General features: G+C 45.5%; 1 protein-coding gene across 4 annotated transcripts in view; it reads right to left on the reverse strand.

Moving 5' to 3' along the window:
- The window catches only part of KEL (Kell metallo-endopeptidase (Kell blood group)), a 61,973-nt gene that overhangs the window by 23,002 nt on the left and 18,461 nt on the right, over nt 1–20,510 (reverse strand). For all 4 annotated transcript variants that reach the window (XM_084835103.1, XM_084835100.1, XM_084835099.1 and 1 more), the window contains 6 exons: nt 18,937–19,083; nt 14,996–15,061; nt 14,630–14,818; nt 9,991–10,136; nt 2,693–2,822; nt 2,159–2,269 (listed from right to left, as the gene is read on the reverse strand). In XM_084835103.1, the coding sequence (XP_084691229.1) occupies nt 2,159–2,269; nt 2,693–2,822; nt 9,991–10,136; nt 14,630–14,818; nt 14,996–15,061; nt 18,937–19,083 (789 nt within the window). The remainder of the gene's footprint in view (nt 1–2,158; nt 2,270–2,692; nt 2,823–9,990; nt 10,137–14,629; nt 14,819–14,995; nt 15,062–18,936; nt 19,084–20,510) is intronic.

Below are 20,510 nucleotides of genomic sequence, written 5' to 3' on the forward strand. Positions count from 1 at the left end.
GACTTGTAATTACAATGTTGTCAAATTCTGCTCAAAGCAATATTCAGCAGCAAATTTGCAGTTCTGCCCATCTCAGAAATGTGCCACAGGAGACAAAGAACTCGCTGGAATCTCTGGTGTTCTGTCAAGGTTACAAAACATCAACTGGACTTTATTGAATTATGGTGACATGTATAGAAAACTCTTATCATGCCAATGAGACATTATGATGTCATCATACCACACCAGCCCACATGGCCTGGCATAGCATTTAATGTCAGAGAAGGCTGCCAGAGCCAGAACCCACTGTGCCCTTCACCCCATCCTCCTCTTAAGGTGGCAGAACCATACCATATCAACAGGTTAAGATCGAGACATCTAGCCATTTCCACCGCTAAAGCTCTTCTAGAAGATGATTTCAATATCCACAACATGTGGAAACAACATTGGCTAGGAAACTGCCCTCCACAATGCCAAAGCTTGCCCTGCATTTTGGAAAAACCACCTGGATTTGACCAGCCCTATGCGATATGGACAACCTTGAACCAAATTCGCACGGGTCATGGTAGATGTGCAGATGCCCTTTATAAATGGGGCAAAATAACATCATCAAATTGTGATTGTGGGGCTGATAAACAAACTATCCAACATATAGCGACAGAGTGTCAAAACCAAGCTTACAATGGAGACTGCTGATTTCCTGGCTGTGACAACTGAAGTAAAAAACTATATCTGTAACCTAGACATACATTTGTAATTTTCCTGTCTATATTTTATATTTCATATATATTATGCTCTATGTTTTTATTGTAACGTGATGTGAATGTGCCATATGATAAATAAATAAATAATCACTCTTTAATCTATGCACAGATTTCCTATGCATGTCTTTAATCTCTGCTCAGGTTTCCTGTAATGATTACACAGAAACCACCATGGGAGGGGCACAGAGGATTTTGGATGAGTGGGGAAAACCTGGCAAACCTTAGGAAGATCAGCCGGAAACAGCCAGGAAATTGGAGAGGTTGAAGAAGCTCATCAGGAAGGGTTGCATGGAAATGAAGCAGGAAGGAAAGGAGAGACAAGGGCTATAAATGCGGGGGCTTGGAGATGGAAGTGTTTGCGAGCAGAATGGTCAAGGAGAAACTGAGCTAAGCCATCAGCTCCTCTGCATGGAGGGAGAGAGATGTCAACCAGGCCATCAGGATGCTGTAGACTGCCCACTTTCTGAGACCATTGTTTCCTTCATAGAGGAAATCCTTTACTCTGTGTCAGGGGGCCCTAGCTGGCCTCTTTCAGTCTACTCCAGTAGCCAACTCCAGACACAGACAAAGGATTCTTTTCAAGGCTTTATTCCTTTTACAACTTACTAACTCTATCACCAGTGACTAAGCTATGAACACCAGAGTAACCCGGGTTGGACACAGTTGGTCCCCGTTTGAACGAGAATCACTTGCAGGCCCTGAACTTATGGGCTAGGGAAAGTCCCTCCCCTTTTCCCTTGGGTCCTCTGGATGCGACCGTTGCTTGCGTGCCAAACGGGCGCTACGCCTCCTTTCTGCGCCCTCCATAGCTCGCTGCTTTTTGCATCTGCGTCAAGCATCCAGCCAGCCCTCCTCCCGTGCTCTTTCACTCCTGGGACTGCTATCTATGTCTGGAATGCCGGCAGGAGGAAACTCTGCCAGCTGCAGGGCCTGGGAGGGATGAGCAAGCTCCTCTCCCACAGACGGCTGTTCCTCCTCAGAATCAGAACTGCTCTGAGGTTCTATGGGCTCAGTGTCCACCCTGACACTCTGCAGCGGTATTGCCCTTGCCAGTTCTGGTGGAATGTGGGTAGTAGCCAACGAGGTCCTTGCGTGGGTGGCCCAGGGCCACCACTGCCAGCATGTGCAGGGGTGCCCTCACTAGCAGCAGTGCACAGGTGGCCCCTACCACTGGCAGCCGCAGTGTAGTGCTTCCGGTCAGAAGCACCGCAATGAGCAGAAATGCTGGTTTCCAGAAGGGACAGGTCTCCCTGGGCCACCTGTGCAAGGACCACACTGGATCCTACCCTGTCTTCCCTCACAGATCAGCCAAAAGTAAGGGAAAGGCATGGGATATATCTCAGTAAGGTATTAGTTGAGAAGGACAAGAAGATAGATCAAAGTGCGTCAGTGTCTCTGTATTATTGAATACCTACGAGATCCTTGGCCTTCTGGGGGAAAATCTCCTGCACAACCATCTTCCCAAGTACAGGACCAAAGAATGTGCTGGTCTCACTCAGGCATTTTCTCCAACGCTCAGTTCTTACCTAAGGAAGGAAGGAAGGAAGGAAGATGACACTGGGCACAATTTACTGGGAAGGTCTTCTGAGCAAGCACCAAAAATGAATGGGACCTATGCCAGAGTACACTGCCCCACACTCTACATCTGTGACATAAAAATATCTGTCTTCAGAAAATGATGGCTAGTGCTGAGCAAAAATGAGGGCCCCCCCAGCTGTGAATGTGGAGCAGCATTTTAGTGATATTTCTGGGGGTGGGGCTCACTAGAACAAGCAGCAGCCCTCCCCTTATCTATTTTCTTCCCACCCCTCAAAAAGTTATCTATTTTCTCTCTCCCTTGAGTTCCAGTTCCTGCAGTTTCCAAAGAAAAAGTTCCAAACAGAATTTTCCTCTTAGTATTAATTATTACTGCAATGGAAAATGAAGGAAGTAAAGGGAAGCAAGTTCACCATTTGCAAATCTGTTGTTTTGCTGTCCAGCATATCTGTCAATTCCTGACGAGCTTCCTGGAACTGCCTATTCAGAGCTGGGGACAGATTTCTAACCAGGCAGAGTATCATGTAGATCTGTAGTACATCTCTGCAGAAAAGATAAAATATGCGATTCATTTCACCATAGATGTAACAAGAAGATGTATGTATGTGTGTTACAGAAACTTACAAAGAATGTATTACATTGCCCAAAAGTATTCAACCCAAATCCTAACAATAAAGAAACTGACATTTCAGACAGATAATTAAGAAAGTTAAGAGATTTTATCTTTAATGTCCTATATCCACTTCCTTGGTTGCTGTTATATATCCAAAGTCAGTTACTAGCCCTCACGAATTTGAAGAAAATATTAATGATGCTAATGCCATGTCTGCCTCAGTGTTTTGCAGTGGTGGCAGACAAGGACTTCTCATACGCCATCAACATAATGACACTATTTTTGTCACATCTCTCAGCAGCTGCTTCACCACTACTTTTCTTGCTTGACCTAGGGGTTTTCTTCCTGGTTGCATGAGCCCACCCAATCAAGTAATCACATAGTCAGTTTGTTGATATCACAGTATCATTATGCAACCCATCAGATTCAGCTAAGTTACAGTGTCACACACAGTCAATTCAGAGTGATGGCAGCACTTCATGCCCTCACTTTGAATGGGCACTCAGCATGAAGCTCAACCGTGGTTGCAGCTCCCCTTAGAGGATCACCAAATGGGGACACTCCTAAAGCTCATTCTAAATAGTGGTGATGTGGGACTACTGTCAGGAGCGCCCTAGCTGCCTCTTGCAGTCCCCTCCAATAGCCAACTCAGGACTCAGACGATGAGGATTCCTTCCAAGGCTTTATTCCTTTATTACTTTATGACTCTTTCAGATACTAATCACTAGTGACTAAGCAAGGAACAGCACTGGGGATAGATAGCAGAGTAGCCTAAGCTCCAGGTAAGGCAGTTGGTCCCCATTTGAAGGGGAACCACGGGAAGACTCTGAACTTATGGGCTAGGGAGAGATCCTCCCTCTTTCCCTTGGGTCCTCGGGATGCAACCGTTGTCTGAGCGCCAAACAAACGGAGCGCCTCCTTTCGGCGCCCACCATCTGTCGCCGCTCCCTGTGTCTGCGCCGAGCGTCCAGCAAGCCCCCCTCCAGCGCTCTCTCCCTGCCAGGGTCACTATCTCTCCCAGGAACGCTGGCAGGAGGAATCCCTGCCAGCTGCTGTGTCTGTGAGAGATGAGCGAGCTCCTTTCCCACGGATTGCTGTTCTTCCTCAGAATCAGAACTGCTCTGGGGCTCTATGGGCTCAATTTCCACCCTGACATCATCCCCGCTCCCATGAGGCCCCCCCTCGTGCTCCTCCCCTGGGGCCCCGAGTTTGTGGGGGTACAGATGGTGGAAGCGCCTCAGCAGCAATGGAGCATGCACATTTTCCGCTAGTTCCCAGAATCGCTCATCTGGCCCGTACGCCTTCCAGTCCACCAGATATTGCAGGCAGCCACGAGAAAGGCAGGAATTCAGAATCTCCGCAACCTCAAACTCCTCCTCCCCCTCCACCAGCAGTGGTGGCAGGGTGAGCAATGAGGGTCGCCAGAAACCAGGGGGGATAGCAAGGATCAATGAAAAACAGGATGGATCTTCATGGAGGGGAGGAGAGCCAGGCAAAAAGCAACAGGGTTAATCTGGGCCATAATCTGGAAAGGCCCCGTGCGGTGAGGCGCGATCTTCTTTGTGGGCGAGTGAGAGGGGAGGTATTGGGTGGACAACCAAACCCAGTCCCCCAGTTGCAGAGATGGACCCGGCTGGCACCGCTGGTCCGCAGAGGCCTTGTAGGCTGTCTTGGCTTGCTCGAGGGAGTCCCATAAAAGGTGGTGTACTGCTCGCAACTCCTCTAAAAACTCATGGGCCGCTGGCACCAAAGAGGGAGCTAGGGTGGACGGGAAAGCCTTGGGGTGGTAACCAAAATTGGCAAAAAATGGAGTCTGGTGGGTGGAAGCATGGCAGGCATTGTTATAAGGAAATTCTGTGAGAGGCAGCAAGGAAAACCAGTCATCTTGCTGGTAATTGACATAACAGCGCAAATATTGCTCCAGAGTCACATTGGTGCGCTCAGTCTGACCATCCGTCTGTGGACGGTGGGCGGAGGAAAGACGGAATGTCACGTGGAGAAGCCCAAGTAGCTCCCTCCAGAAATGGGCAGTGAATTGGGCCCCCCTATCTGAAATGAAACCCTCGGGCCATCCGTGGAGCCGGAAAACATGCGCCAAAAAAAAAAACGCTCGGCCATCTCCCTGGCTGTGGGCAACCCAGAGCAGGGGATGAAATGGGCCATCTTAGAAAACAAATCCACCACCACCAGAATAGTGGTCTTACCAAGTGAGCGAGGCAAGTCAGTGATGAAGTCAAGGGAGAGCAGTTTCCAAGGTCCTGAGGGGGTAGGCAGGGGATGAAAGCAAGCCTGTGGACTTGCCTGAGGGGGCCTTCGCCTGCTGGCAGGTTGGGCAGGAGGCGACATAAGTCTTGACGTCCCGACACACACGAGGCCACCAAAAATCCTGCGTCACTCCGTGCAGGGTCTTGGCAACGCCAAAATGCCCAGCCATGGGGGAATTGTGGCACTGATGGAGGAGCTTCTCGCAGATGGGTCTAGAAGGCAAATAGACCCGGTCGGAATGGTAAAGCAGGCCACCTATCAAAGAGAAGGGGGTAGAGTGGGGGGGGGGCAGAGACTAGCCCCAATTCCTCCACTTTTGTGCGGACAAAAGCATCCTGAGCCTGTTCAGAGTGAATAAGCTCCTCCCAAGAGTGAGGTACTGCAGCTGCCGCCAGACTCTGGGGGGGAAGAATCAGAGGGGGGGGATTTCCCTCACCCCCTGGCTGGAGGTCTGGCTTACGAGAAAGAGCATCTGCTTGTAGGTTGTCGAAGGCCTTCACATGGCAAATCTTAAGATGGAACCGGGGGAAAAAAAGCGACCACCTAATCTGCCGCTAGTTTAAGGCACAGGCTGTCTGAAGATGCTCCAGGTTGCAATGGTCAGTTCTAACTTCGACTGGATGCTGTGCCCGCTCCAGAAGATGATGCCAGGTCTCCAAAGCGGACTTGATGGCCAACAGTTCCTTCTCCCAGATGGTATAATTCCTCTCAGACATGTTCAACTTCCTGGAGTGGTAGGCACAGGGTTGCAACCTGCCGCCCGCCTAGGGGTGCACGAAACCCACTTACCTGGTCTCGCAGCTTTTCGCGGTGGGGGGGGAGATGCTTCGCTGCTCTCCCCCCGAAGTTCAGGCCGGGGGGGGGGAGGCTTTCCGTCTCGCCCGGCCGAAATTCAGGCCGGGGAGGAGGCGCCTCGCCTCGCCCGGCCGCAAAATTAAAAGTTAAAAAAACAAACAAAACGCCCCCGTGATACGTGACGATTAACGTAGCCTATCACGGCTAGATCTGCAAAGTCAGCCATGATAGGCTATGTAAATCGTCACGTAGCCTATCACGGGTGACTTAAAAAAAGCGCGTACGCAAATGGCGGCCCCCATAGGGAGCCGCCATTCGCGTTCCTTATTTGGTCGCTGTAGTCTACGTAAATCTTTACGTAGACTACGGCGAAAATAAGGGCAACGCAAATAGCGTTGCCCTTATTTTAGCTGTAGTCTACGTAATCTTTACGTAGACTACAGCAACCAAATAAGGAACGGGAATGACGGCTCCCTATGGGGGCCACCATTATCCGTACGTGCTTTTTTTTTTTTTTAAAGTCACCCGTGATAGGCTACGTGACGATTTACGTAGCCTATCACGGCTGACTTTGCAAATCTAGCCGTGATAGGCTACGTTAATCGTCACGTAGCCTATCACGGGGGCATTTTTTTTTTTTAGTTTTATTGGAATGGCGGCGGCGGCAGCCGGTCAAAAGATCGGCTGCCACCCCCGCTCCTGACGAAGACCTGACGAACCTCCGCTGGGACCCGCCGCCGGGAGGGACATTTGGGAAAGGTAAGTCCTGTCCCGGGGGGGGTGCGGGGTGCGGGGGGGTGCAGAGAATTTCTCCCCGAAACTTGTTCGGGGGGCCGAACACGTTGGCGCTCAGCCCCCCAAAGTTTCGGGGAGAAATTCTCCGCCAACCCTACGCCCGCCCAATCTGGCTGAAAAAGCACCGCCCCCACCGCAAAGTCAGAGGCATCAGTTTGCACTACAAAAGGCTTCCTCGGGTTGGGATGTAACAGGATCGGCTCAGAAATAAAAAGCTTCTTAAGTTCCTCGAAAGCCTGTTGGGCAGATGCCGTCCAATGAAAAGGAGATTTCCTGCCCTTAAGGAGGTCCGTGAGAGGAGATGTCAGCCGAGCAAAGCTGGGCAGGAATGTTCTGTAAAAATTAGCAAACCCCAGAAAACGTTGCAAGTCCTTCTTGGTGGATGGAGCCTGCCAGGAGATTACAGCCTGGACCTTTGCAGGATCCATCCTGATACCATCAGCTGAGATAATGTAGCCAAGGTAGTCCAAAGAGGTTAGGTCAAACGCACATTTCTCCAGCTTGGCATAAAGATGGTGCTCACGGAAGCGCTGGAGGACGGCAGAGAGAAAAAAAAGAGGAACGGGGACCAAGCTGTCAGGAGCGCCCTAGCTGCCTCTTGCAGTCCCCTCCAATAGCCAACTCAGGACTCAGACGATGAGGATTCTTTCCAAGGCTTTATGCCTTTATTACTTTATGACTCTTTCAGATACTAATCACTAGTGACTAAGAAAGGAACAGCACTGGGGAAAGATAGCAGAGTAGCCTAAGCTCCAGGTAAGGCAGTTGGTCCCCATTTGAAGTGGAACCACGGGAAGACTCTGAAGTTATGGGTTAGGGAGAGATCCTCCCTCTTTCCCTTGGGTCCTCAGGACACGACTGCCTCCTTTCGGCGCCCTCCATCTGTTGCCGCTCCCTGCATCTGCGCTGAGCGTCCAGCAAGCCCCCCTCCAGCGCTCTCTCACTGCCATTGTCACTATCTCTCCCAGGAATGCTGGCAGGAGGAATCTCTGCCAGCTGCTGTGCTTGTGAGAGATGAGCGAGCTCCTCTCCCACGGATTGCTGTTCCTCCTCAGAATCAGAACTGCTCTGGGGCTCTATGGGATCAGTTTCCACCCTGACAACTACTGCCATTGGCAATAAGCTCTGCTGGCTGAGCTGGTTTGCATGATCAGCAGACAATTAACAAGATTTGTTAACTATGCTGTGTGTACCAGTCACACGTCGGGTGGATTTGCACAATTACACATGGCAGCACAGCTTGTTGTGTTGTGCAGACCCAGCCAGGGTGGCTTGTTGTCATGGGTAATAAGCCACCCAGAACCCTACAACAGGTCCATGGTTATGTGTTCACAGTGATGCAAGTAGGGCCCAAAGCCTAGAGTCCCCCAAAAGACTACCCAGAGAGTGGCCACTGATGGGGGCAGCATCAAGCAGGTGGAGTGACAACACCTGGGCTGGCATGGATATGCTGGGGCCCACCAGAACTGATGCTGGTTGCGACAGCATCCTTCTTATTTCTAAAAATACGTCATAGTCAGGGGTTGGGTGGCCAGGCATGTACATGCTCATTTTATTATTTTTTCTTTGAAAATACATTATCCTTTACTACAATGAAATGGTACTTATTCCCAAGTAAATGTGTTTAGCAGCAGAAGCAAACTCCATTATGTTTCCCTAGTCATGACAGTGTTCTGATTTGAGTGAATTTAAAATGAGAAACTGCATGTGCTTAGACTACTTTTTTTTTATCAGGGTTGCCAAACAGCTCTTTGTTAGCTCTTTTGCTTTAACATTTCAGGTATGTAGAAGCATTTATAAAGCATGGAATGATTATAGGGATGTAGATGAAGTTTATTTGGTTTGTATTTTAATATGAGCCAATGTAATTTGAACTTCCTGAACTAACACACAAACCAGAATGCAATTATCGTCTGGTTTTCGCGGTTCTCAAATGTTGTGATATAGTTCTTTGCTTAAAAACACATACAAAAATGTGTAACAGGGGAAATTGCATATAAAAATGCATACATTCGGAAAAATTACATACCAAAAGGCATATGTTAAGGGAAAGTGCTTGCAAAATGCACAAGTTAGGGGAAATTGCATACAAAGCTTCATGAACAAGAAAATGTGCAGGAAAATTTAAAAAACAAAAACAAAACCCCACAAACTCATTAGGCAACAGGATGGGATGAATGTATGCTTGATAAAATGCGAATATTATAGAATGCAGAACAGACAGATTTGTCCATCCCCAAATGGCAGTGGGGGTGAAGAGAAATGTTAATTGTGCACTATGGAATCTATAGCTCCCACCCCCACCCTCAGATAGCATCATTAAGTCCAGGATCTAAAATTATGGAGCTGGATGACTGGGTGTCCACTCCACTTGGATGGGGTTGGTTTACTCCCCTGTAAGAATCAGCTATGCTGCTTTGGAGTATTGCCAGGTACAGCGCTGCTCCTGAATTCTCATATGCCAATGGTGGCCAGGAGTGTTTTTCATCAGCTTTGGCTGTTGCATCAGTTGCACCCCTTCCTGAAGAAACTAGACCTGGTAATTCATGACCAGATTAAGTCCAGATTAAATTATTATGGATTACTGTCTTCATCCTAGATTTAGTGTAACTGGTTTGAACACATTCTGGAAACCGAAATCATATTAAATAACGTATGTCTAAACTTCTTCCACCACATTTAAAACGTTACACCTGTCAGCACCCTAAATTATATTGTTCTTGGAGTCTAGTTACCATATCTCATTTTCAGAAAGTGTTTATTTTATTATGATTTTACTGTGCTTTTATGACAAAACTATTGTGATTGTCTTAGATTGCTGTAACCAGTTTTTGTATATTTTTATGTTAATATCATTGTTATGACCTGTTCCATTAAATGATAAATCTTCATTAAAGTTTAGAGACATAAATGCAGTAAAATAATTTATTATATTGGGGTTTAATTGTCTGTGTTTTCAAAGAAGCATTGCCAAGATGGGAGAGAGCAGTGCTAAATGAACTCAGTTAAAGGATGAGAGATGTAGATATAAAATCAGGTCCGCTACTTAGTCCACTGCCTTTGTGTAACAAGTTTTGTAGATGGGTTAATTGGCCACTGTGATATTGAAGTAGCCTGTGTAATGGCCCCTCTGTTATTTAAAACGTGTCCCCCTCCTCCACATGTACTGTTAATGCAGATCATGATATCTGTCCTTGCTCTTCCAGGACGCAAAAGTTACAGCATCACATAGCAGCTCCTTACCTCTTTTGTTGCCATTGTCCAATCAATTGTGACATTCCTTTCAAATAATCCATGTCATGCACAGCAATTGGCTGGGACATGTTCAGCTGCACAGGATGGAAAGCTGCCTGGAGGCATGACAGCCAATCAATAGCAGGAGCCTTTTCCTAAAGACAGAAGCAAACAGAATTAAACGGTGAAACACTCCATTAAGAAAGACAATTACAAATTGCCCCCCTATAACCCGAAGAGGGTATTCTTTTATTTATTATACCACTGTCATTTCACTGAAGGTGAAATGGGTGAGAATTGCATTTCAGATCAGCTTTGAGAAGAATTTACCAACATTCGCAACATTCTCAATATTTGGGACAAAAAGAACTTCAATTTTAAAAAGTCAAATGTAGGACAAATTGAAACAGACAGACCATCCAGGCCCAGGACTTTCAGTGCTTAGTTCTTAAAAGTCTGGGATTGAATCCCTGTGAATTCAGCTATCTTACTGTTTAATTGGGGTTGCCATCACTTTTTTCTGACTTGCTCCTCATCTTTGACAGTTATATGGCAGGCAGGCATTCCATGGTCCTCTCGGTGTTGGGAACAGCTGTGCCTAGTACATTGGCTGAGAATTTTAGTTCAGTTCCTTTTTTACAAGAATGTACTAACATTTGCAAAGCTCTTCATATTTGGGAAAGAAAGAATGTTTTTAAAAACTTGAATGTTGGGGTGGTGGTGCTGCGATTTGAGAGCTGAAGCTCGTTTCAGTTACCCTCCATCTGACTGTTGCGTTGTCTCTTGTTGATAACACCTTCTGGGCATTGTGCCGTGTTTAGTCATTAGATCAGTATCTCTCTCCTCTTTTCTGTTTTAACTTCTTTTTAACTTCTTATCCTCATAACTTTCCATGCATTTGTTCTTAAATATTTCAAAACATGTTTTAACATTTCTTAGATTTTTTTCTAAAAACTTTTCTGTTATTTACCATAAAATTTGCATAAATATTGACTAAAATACAGGTTGTATACATTTACTACATTTAATATAGATTTCCAAGTTAATACTCTTTTTTGTTTTTGTCTTTTAGGTAGTGTGTTATTTACATTATCACTGAGTTGCTTCTCAACCTAATATTTGATCAATTTAATTCAGGGAGGGGGCAGAGTGAGAAGATTGCACCGTGGTCTCCAGTGGAAGGCAAGATTTTGTTTTATCTGTTTTGGCTTTTTGTTTTTAAGATATTTCCATTATTTGGGTGGGATAAAATTTAGCTTGCTTTTTTTTTTTTTAACATCTGCAGACCAATATATATTGTATTAAGGATTTATATGTTTTGTTATTTAAATACAGGTAACCTCTGTAAAATTGGTATGATCTGCTCATGTGGAGGGGCAAATAATATGTTTTCTTCTCTTCAATGCTTCATGTGACTTCATGGAATTTCAAGGGGCTGCAAAATCTAAACAAGCAGAAAAGAGTGCTTTCTAAGCTGAAAGAGCTTAAGGGTAATGTGGCGTTTCTACAAGAAACCCACCTGATGGCAGAAGATTATCACTTGTTGAGAAAGGACTGGGTTGGTGAGGTTCATGTAACAGACACTTTGACATGGTCTAAAGGGGTTGCGATTTTAATTAATCCATAAGGGTACAATCTTATGGCTGGCTGGGGCATGCTGGGAGTTGTAGGCCTTTTCTCTGTCTAAACATGCATAGCATTGCGCGCCCTAAATGATTTTCTTTTTCATTGCAACAGGTGGTTATTGATTCTGATGGTTGCTTTCTGATCTTGGTTGGGAAATATATGGACAAAGTGATTGCTATGATTAATGTATATGGGCCTAATATGGATTCTCCTACCATGTTTCACGAATGCTTTGCTTTGGTAAATTGGTTGATATGGCTTATGATTATCTGATTGTGGGTGGGGACTTCAGTGAGGTCTTAGAACCCTTGCTGGATAGGAGTATGCCTGTCCTTAAGATCCAAATGGCAGTGACACTTACGCTTCAGGCTTATATGGCTGAACTTGGTCTGATTGATGTTTGGAGACCTTACACCCAGGTAATAGAGAGTATACTTTTATTTCACCAGTACATCATAATTGTTTTCGACTAGATTATTTCTTGGCCTCTACTTCTTTGCTGCAGCGAACAAAGTCTTGCAAGATTGTACATTGGCGGTGTCAGATCATGCCCCAGTATGTTTGGAATTACAGTTTTCAGATTTGCCCAGGCCTAGGTTTCTGGCATCTCAGTGTTTCCCTTTTGAATGAGATGTTTAAGTCTCAGATTTCACCTGAATTGTCTGAGTGCTTTAATATCAGTTACGGTACTGTGGGTTCTTGTGCCATTGAATGGGAGGCCAGTAAAGTTTTTATAAGGGGCTGAATCATTGCCTATGCCTCCTATAAGAAAAAACTTAGAAAAACACAAGTGTTTTTAAATAATATGTTGAAATCTCATATAACCCAGTTCGCCATTTCCCCAACAGCGCAATTGTACCAGGAGTTGCAGAATGTGAAATATGAGCTGAATAGCATTCTCTCACAGCAGGCAGAATTTGCATTAACCTGTTTGCAACGGGCATATTGGGAAAATGGGGAACATTCTGGTAAAACCTTGGCACACCATCTTAAACATCACAAGCATCAAAACGTAATTTCTGCCATTAAAGATGGGAATAATACGATACATGCTTCTCCCATAGATATAAATTTACAATTTTGAAGGTTTTATACAGATTTGTATAGTAAGGGTAGTGAGATATTGGAGCAAGATATGGATGCTGTTTTGCTCAGATTCCTCACAAAGGCACACCTTATGGCCCCACTGAGGCTGGAAGAGATTATGAAAGCAATTACGAATATGAACAGTGGGAAATCCCCTGGTCTGGATGGGTTCCCACTTGAGTGGTATACAACATTTTCTAGTATTTTAGCTCCAAAGCTTTATTGTCTTTATAAATACGTATATATTTGAATCGGGTTCTCTTTCCTCATCACTAAATGATGCTAACGTTCCAGTTATTCCTAAACCTGGCAAGGACCTTACTTGTTGTGCTAATTATCAACCTATTTCATTAATAAACATTGATAGTAAAATGCTAACGGCAATTTTAGCTGACAGGCTGCAACAAGCTATTACAACACTGACCAGGTGGGATTCATTAAAAACAGACAGGGGCTGATAATTTGAGATTAGCTGTTGATCTGACAGCTTTAAATTCAGAAAGAACTGACCAGGCAGCCATTGTCTCTTTGGATGCTGAAAAGGTCTTTGACAAAATTGATGGGAAATTTATGCTTGCTACATTGAGTAATTTTGGTTTTCTGGTAGAATTTTTGAAATGGGTTAAAATTTTATATTCAACCCCAAGAGCTAGATTTATGACTAATGGATGGGTTTCGTCTTTTTTCCTGCTTGGGCAAAGCACTAGACAAGGATGTCCGCTTTCCCCATTGATATTTCATTTATGTTTGGAACCCGTGGTGTGTGCGATTAGATGGAATAGTAGTATTCACAGTTTTGTGCATGCTGGTTTAGAATTTAAAATTATTCTTTATGCTCATGATCCTTTTATTGTTTATTTCAAATCTCCAGTCATCTATTCCAGCTTTGATGAAATTGATTAATACGTTTGGTGATTTGACTGGTTATTCAATTAATTGGTTAAAGTCTGAATTGATGCCGATTGGAGATAACACATCTCCTAGTGTGTTGGTTAATAGGCAGTTTCGATGGTGCCCTGATTTTATTACCTATCTGGGAATACTTATTCCCAGAGATACATCCCAGTTGATTAAACTAAACTTGAACAAGGTGATTAATGAGGATGTATGAGAAACAGATAGATAGGAATCATTAAAGTTGAGTTTGTGGGGTAAAGTTAACACACTAAAGATGACTATCATACCTCAAATTGTTTATAGTATACATGAGATTTCTCTACTTATTCCTGGCAAATACTTTCAAAAAACTTAATGCTCTGCTTTGTAAATTGGGGGGGGGGGGGTTCCTCTCCACTGTGAACTTCCAATTAAAGAAGGTGGGTTTGGTTTTCAGGACCTCACCTTATACCATCGGGCCTACTTGTTGACCTGTACTAAATTTTGGTGTTTTCTACTCCAATTGGATTTTCCACCTTCGTCGGTTCTGGAATCCTTCTGTTTGGATCCTCTTTCCAAGTGGGTGGCACTAGGTTCTTGGCATATTAGAATAGACAACCCCCCTCCCACAATTCCTACTGTTAGAGAGATGTGGCATGTAATATCACATCAATTACAGTTTGATCCATTCTCTCATGCTCAATTGACTTTATGGGGAAATCTAGATTTAAAAATTGGAACGAAAATGTTTTTTGTGATGGCCATGGATGAATAAGATAACCCATGCACACCGGGCTTGATGACACAACAACCCCCAAGAGGGTTGGCATGTCGTCCAAACCCGGCATGTCGTGCAAACCCGGTCACTATCAGATGTTTCAGAAATCATTTAGTGCATTTCAATATAGATCATTCTTTAACAAAAACAATGGCACTATTTCAAGTCAGGAAGACTTGCAAGGCCTCTAGACACTAAAATGGCCGGTTTCACCAGATCTCCAGGATGAGTTGTATATGTTTGTTACTCCCAACAGTTATGTTTCTGGAGATATATACAGACCTGCAGCTGCCCGATGGTGGTGCGATAAAATAACATCCTTTTTTCCTGTCGCTTCTCCAAGGGGGTAACTGCCTTCTGGAGGTTGGAGATAAAGGAGAATGCCAAGGAAATGTAAGTGGAAGTAACCTCTGCACGCCCTCCCATCAGCTCTCCTAGCTTCAAGAGGTACGAGTAGTATGAACGTAGGACCTGTAAAACAAAACCTTGCTATCAAACAGAGTCCCTGTTTGAACTTGTTCTGGGCCATTTGTTCCATCAGACCAAAGTATAAAGCCTTCAGGCACTTCACAGATCACAGCCCCCTCTCCTATCCACAGGTACTTGTACGACTTTTACTTCAACTTTTACTTCAACTTCGTAGCTTACCTGGGGATAATTGACTGCTTTGCTGAAGTGAGTTTCTAGAGGCAGCTCAAACTCTGGATGGTCAATCTGAGAAAGGAAGGCATGGTGAATTAAATACCAGTGGCATTAGAGATGGGATAACAAAAAAACCCAGTAGCTGGGAGGTGGAATGAATGGTGCTAAAGTTGCAGCAAACAGGGGAGACTATTGTGTTCATTAAACTCTATGGAACTGAATGCCTGCAGAAGGATGGGCTATTGTCAGGGTGTTGCTGGGTGCTAAAAAGTCCCACAAGGCACAAATTTGCATAGCATTTGCATATGCTAATTTGCACATATATATATATATATATATATATGCAAATTTAGGCAAACTTTCAGTGAAAAAAACAATCTACCACTTTTGCAGTTTCAAACACCAAGTAACATCTTTTACACCACTAAAATAATGAACTAGGTTCTGTAGTTAGGTAATTTTTTACTTTGGACTTAATGGTCTTGCACTGGGGAGGGGCCGCAGTGGCTTAGTGGTTAAGACGCTGAACTGCAGACTGGAAGGTCGGCAGGTCAGCAGTTCGAGACCCGAGTGCCGCGTGACGGAGTGAGCTCCCGTCTTCAGTCCCAGCTCCTGCCAACCTAGCAGTTCGAAAGCAAGAAATTGCAAGTAGATAAATAGGTACCGCCTCGGCGGGAAAGGTGACAGCGTTCCGTGCACCTCAGTGTTCAGTCATGCCGGCCACATGACCACGGAAGCGTCTTCGGACAGCGCTGGCTCTTCGGCTTAGAAACGGGGATGAGCACCGCACCCTAGAGTTGGACACAACTGGTTGGGGACACCTTTACCTTTACCTTTTTACTGGGGAGGGGCACTCTTAAGCCAGCCTTCCCCAACCTGGCAAATGTTTTGGACTACATCTCCCATCAGTCCCAGCCAGTATAGGAAATAGTCCAGGATGCTGGGAGTTGTAGTCCAAAACATCTGGAGGACACAGGTTGGAGGAAGGCTGCTTCAGACTGTCATGTGTATTACATCACTTACTGCAAAATGTGATCTAAATAAATGCATTCAGTGATGGCCTTTGAGTGTCTTGTAACAATGCTTGGCAGCCACTATCTCTCCTTATGCTCTAGTTTGCCTTCTGCTCTTTGACAGCTCTAAAAGGTCACTGCACCTTTTATTGACCACTCTGTACATGCTGGACCCCCCCATCTTACATTCCATCTTCAATAAACATCCATAAGCTCCTGCAAAAAAGGATCTTTGCAGTCCATAGTAAACCGTATGAATGCTACCATGCCTGGGCAGCAGATAGCTGCCGCCCCGTTCACTCCTCCCAGTCTGCCTGGTTCTTTGGGGTAAGAGCATCTGCTTGGCTTGTTGTTCACCTTACAATGCTGCCTCTGGCTGCAACCCTAAGTGTACTTACTGGGGAGTAAGTCTCATTGAACACCATGAGACTTACATCTGAGTAAGCATGCATAGGATTGTGCATCTCTCGCTCTCTTTCCCCCACCATCCTTCCCAGTAGTCACAAGAAATTCTGCAAAGACAAATCAAGAGCTGTGGGTTCATATTCCAGTTAAAGGCAGAGGCAGAAAATACATCTCTGATCTCACTGCTGCTAAGGAAAAGGGGAATTTATTTATTTTTTAAAAAAAATAGCAGCTTCCCTCCTACATGACACAGACCACAGACTTTAATTTAGTATCTATCTTGCAAAGGACGCACCCTGAATGAAATAAAATTGGGAATTGTTATGTCAAGGGTGGAGGGGTAGTAGAGATCACTAGAGCTGAAAAACAAAGAAAACTCAGCAAAAGCAGCAAAGTGCTCAGGAGAGGAGGGATTAGGAACATGGGATTCTTTTCCAGTTTTGTTGAACATGCAGAGGAGGCTTTGGCTCTGAAATATTCATATGCAGGTCAGGTGCATTTCATAAACAACCAACCAGCAATCAAGAAGACAGTGACAGAAGAAAGCACAACACAGGGAACCAGGGGTCCTTCAAGGGCACAGAGGGCAAGCCCCCTTCTTACATCTCCATTTTCACCCCTTTTGAAAAAAAAAGTGTCTTCTGCACTTCCTGTCCTGTCCCATCCCTTCCGCCCCACCTCATAACTGAGCTTGTCTCCTTTTCTCTGCTTCTCATCCCTCACTGCAGTTTTGCGCAGCTCCCTCCCTCCCTGTCCTGTTTTCAGTTTCCCACCTCCAGCCCTTCCATGCTCTCTTTTGCCTCTGGAAACTTAGGGGCCATCTAAATGGCACTGCTTCCAACCTTCACTCCATCATAACTGTGCAGCAGCATTGCAGCTGCGAATTAGCTTCTGCTGCGGTACATGTGCATTTCACTGCAGACTTTGCCAACGGGAAAATCCGCTGTGCCCTGACACATAGCCGTTGAAGCGAAGTAAACTGTGGCAGTCGCACTACCCCTTTTTTACCATTATATTTAAATGTGCAGCTGCACAGGCATGTGAGGGAGGGGGTGCAACACTTTGGGTTTTAATGGCTGTTTTGTATTTTAAGGGTTCTTTGGTGTCTGTCTGTTCCGTGTTTGGCAGTGCTCCAGCCCGAGACTCTCGCAATAGTTCACCAAGGTGTGTGCCCTTGAGAGGTATGTGCCTACCCATCATTCCAAAATGGTGGGTGGAGCGAAGTTGGTCCTGAACCTTCTGCTCCCCCAAGACCCCCAGCCCTTGGCCATTGACTCCAAAACAGCTGTTGTGAAGGTACAAAGCTGCGAAGGTGTGCGAAAGTGTGGCTGAAGAAACGAGCATGCTTCCCCGTGCCTCTGTAACTGTGCAGCCACGGAGGAACGGGGATGAGTGAAAGGGCGTCACAGAGTGACACAAGTACTAGGCACACCTACCACACGTCCACCACAAAATGCAAAGTCGGTTCGGGGGAGGGACAGACAGCTCACAACCACAGCAGAGCAAACCCGCAGCAAACCAAAAACATAGCAGCAAAACGTATCTTTGGAAATCTGCATTTTCTGGGTGAAAACTATGGTTAGGCTACTAAGTGGTGACTACATCATGTATCCCAAAGGACCTTGAATTGCAGTGGCCCCAGAGTAAATGGCTCATGTAGATGGGGCCCAAGTTCAACTCCAGAGCCCTCCAGGGGCTTGCTGCTGTTTCTTTGCTCCACAGCTGCCCCACAGATGATTTGGGGAGCGTAGCAGGGCCTGCAGGCATAAGGCACCCAGTTCAAAAATTTGGGGCTGGTTGCAAGAAATCTGGGGCTTTGGCTGTATGCATCAACCACTGCAGACACCACTTGCTATTGTGGCTAAAGTATCAGCTCCAGTGGAGACTGGCGGCTCCAATTTCGGCGGGGCTGCGCATCCATTCCAGGTTTTAGTCAGAACCAGCCAGTACTCTAAAGTAGCTATCCAAGGTACTGAACCTATTTTGGGGATAGGGTTAGCAGCTTGGATGCTCATGTTGTTTTTTAAATTACATTGATGGTTATTTGACATAAGCTGCTTTGAGTGTCTGTCTGGGCTATTAAGGGAGGCACACATTTTTAAAATCAACCATCAATCAAAACAAAAACCAAGTAAACATGAGGCACAGGAGGGCTCTGCTTGAAGTAAATTGCCCACCTGAATTGGAGCTCAGCACATCCGGCATAGGGGCATGGCTGGATGGGCTGCTTGACTCCTGAGAGGACCCACTCTGCAACTTGCTCCCAGGCCAAAAACTTTTGCTAGTAACATTTCCATTCTGGTCCCCATTATTCCATAACTTGTACTTTCAGCACTCCATGTGGTTGGCTGCATATGGGCAAGCACTGACAGGTAGACAGTTCTGGACTGGATGGCCCCTTGGTCTGACTCTTTATACGGTAGCTCCTTATATCTATATATGTTATGCATGTGAAAATAAAGCTTTTTTAGCTCAGCTAGACGGCCGTTTGGCATTTGTCATGACCCCGCTTGCCTCTTGACTTACTACCTGGATAATATTGGTGCTTGGATCAGCAGAGCTGGGTCCCACGTAGGCTTTGAAGAAAGGGAAAGTGTTGTATCTTTCCATGAGTATCTGAAGAGTCTGGTTAAAATCTGTCTCTTTCCAGGGGCCTGTGATGTTCCAGCCGCCAACCTGAGCAAAGACAAAACCAGAGAGACCTGACCCATGACCACTGAGAAGAAGCGTAGTGGCGCAGCTGTGAGTCTGAGTTCCGAACTGGGAAGTGCTCATTTCAAATCTTGCTTCAGCCATGAACCACACTTGACACTAAAGTATCATCAGGAAGCCCATCAGTTGTTTAATAATAATAATAATAATAATAATAATAGGAGGTTCTACTAATCTTTTCCTTCTCCATTACAATCCTGATGAATATCCCCTTCCGACTCTGCTATTAGCCCTAGAAGAAAAGCTTCCTATGGAGCCATGAGCCAGTGGGGTTTTCCCCCCATCTTCTAGAGTAACTGAAGCACAGGGGGAGGGGATTTTTGTCAAGCTTGCAGCAGGGGAGGAAAGGGTTAGGAACACAGAAAGAACACATTGCCTTATACCAATCAGGCTATTGGTCCATCTAGCCCAGTACTGTTGACACTGACTGGCAGCATTTCAGGCAGGATTCTTTCCCAGCCCTACGTGGAGAAGTCAGGGCTTGAACCTGGGACCTTCTGCCTGCCAGGCATGTGCTCTGCCACTGAGCTATGAACCCTCCTTTCAACCTCCCTGTGCTGTGTACTACTTTTCCAATCTAAATCCCCCTTAATCCTGTTATTAATTCTTTAAAAAATGGCTGGGCTTCTGGCTTGGTCCTTAGACAAGCCTTAGAAAAGCCACTACCTCAATCCCCATCTGTAGCATGGGGACAGTAATAGTGATCTGTACGTTATGGAGTTATTATCAGACTGAATTATAGAATATATGGGATGCTGCCGAGTGTTTGAAGTAGTTCACTTATGTTATCTCAGTAATTCTTACAAGAAACCTGCTAAGATAGGCCATTACTAAGAAAACATGAAATATGTAAAGTAGGGCTGGACTGACTTTTTGCCCATGGATATTTTCAAAGCTGAAGGAGAGCTTTCTGGGGTGGGGTGGGGGTGTTGAAACATTCTCCAAATGCCTCCTTTAACAGTAGCTTTTTTGCACTCTTGGGAAACACTTGCAGCTCATTTCGCCCCCCCCCCCGCCCCCCCCCGCCCCGTCACTGCTTTGTGTCATCATCCCAGGCTCTTTCCTGAGTGAGCTCAGCCAGTCAGGGATCAAGTAATGAATGCAATGACATCACACTGTCACATAGCCAATCAGATTTGATAATGTCATTGAGGCCAATGCTTTCCCCTCAGTCTATATTAGTGTGGGAAGGGGAAGGAACATCTCCATAGCTGAGGCAAGCTAGGCTGTGCTGCTTTGCCCTCAGTCCTCTAAACTGGTGGAGGGGGTAGTGGAAGGAATATCCCCATTACCTTCGCAATAGCACTGTGCTATCGAGGCAAAGAACATTAGCCAGGTTGCATTGGCAATATGGACATCCTTGCAAACATTTTCACCCACTTTTGAGCACC

Source organism: Heloderma suspectum, chromosome 2, assembly GCF_057233095.1.
Source record: "Heloderma suspectum isolate Gila_16-S chromosome 2, 16-S_ref, whole genome shotgun sequence".
NCBI classification, from domain to species: Eukaryota; Metazoa; Chordata; class Lepidosauria; order Squamata; family Helodermatidae; genus Heloderma; species Heloderma suspectum.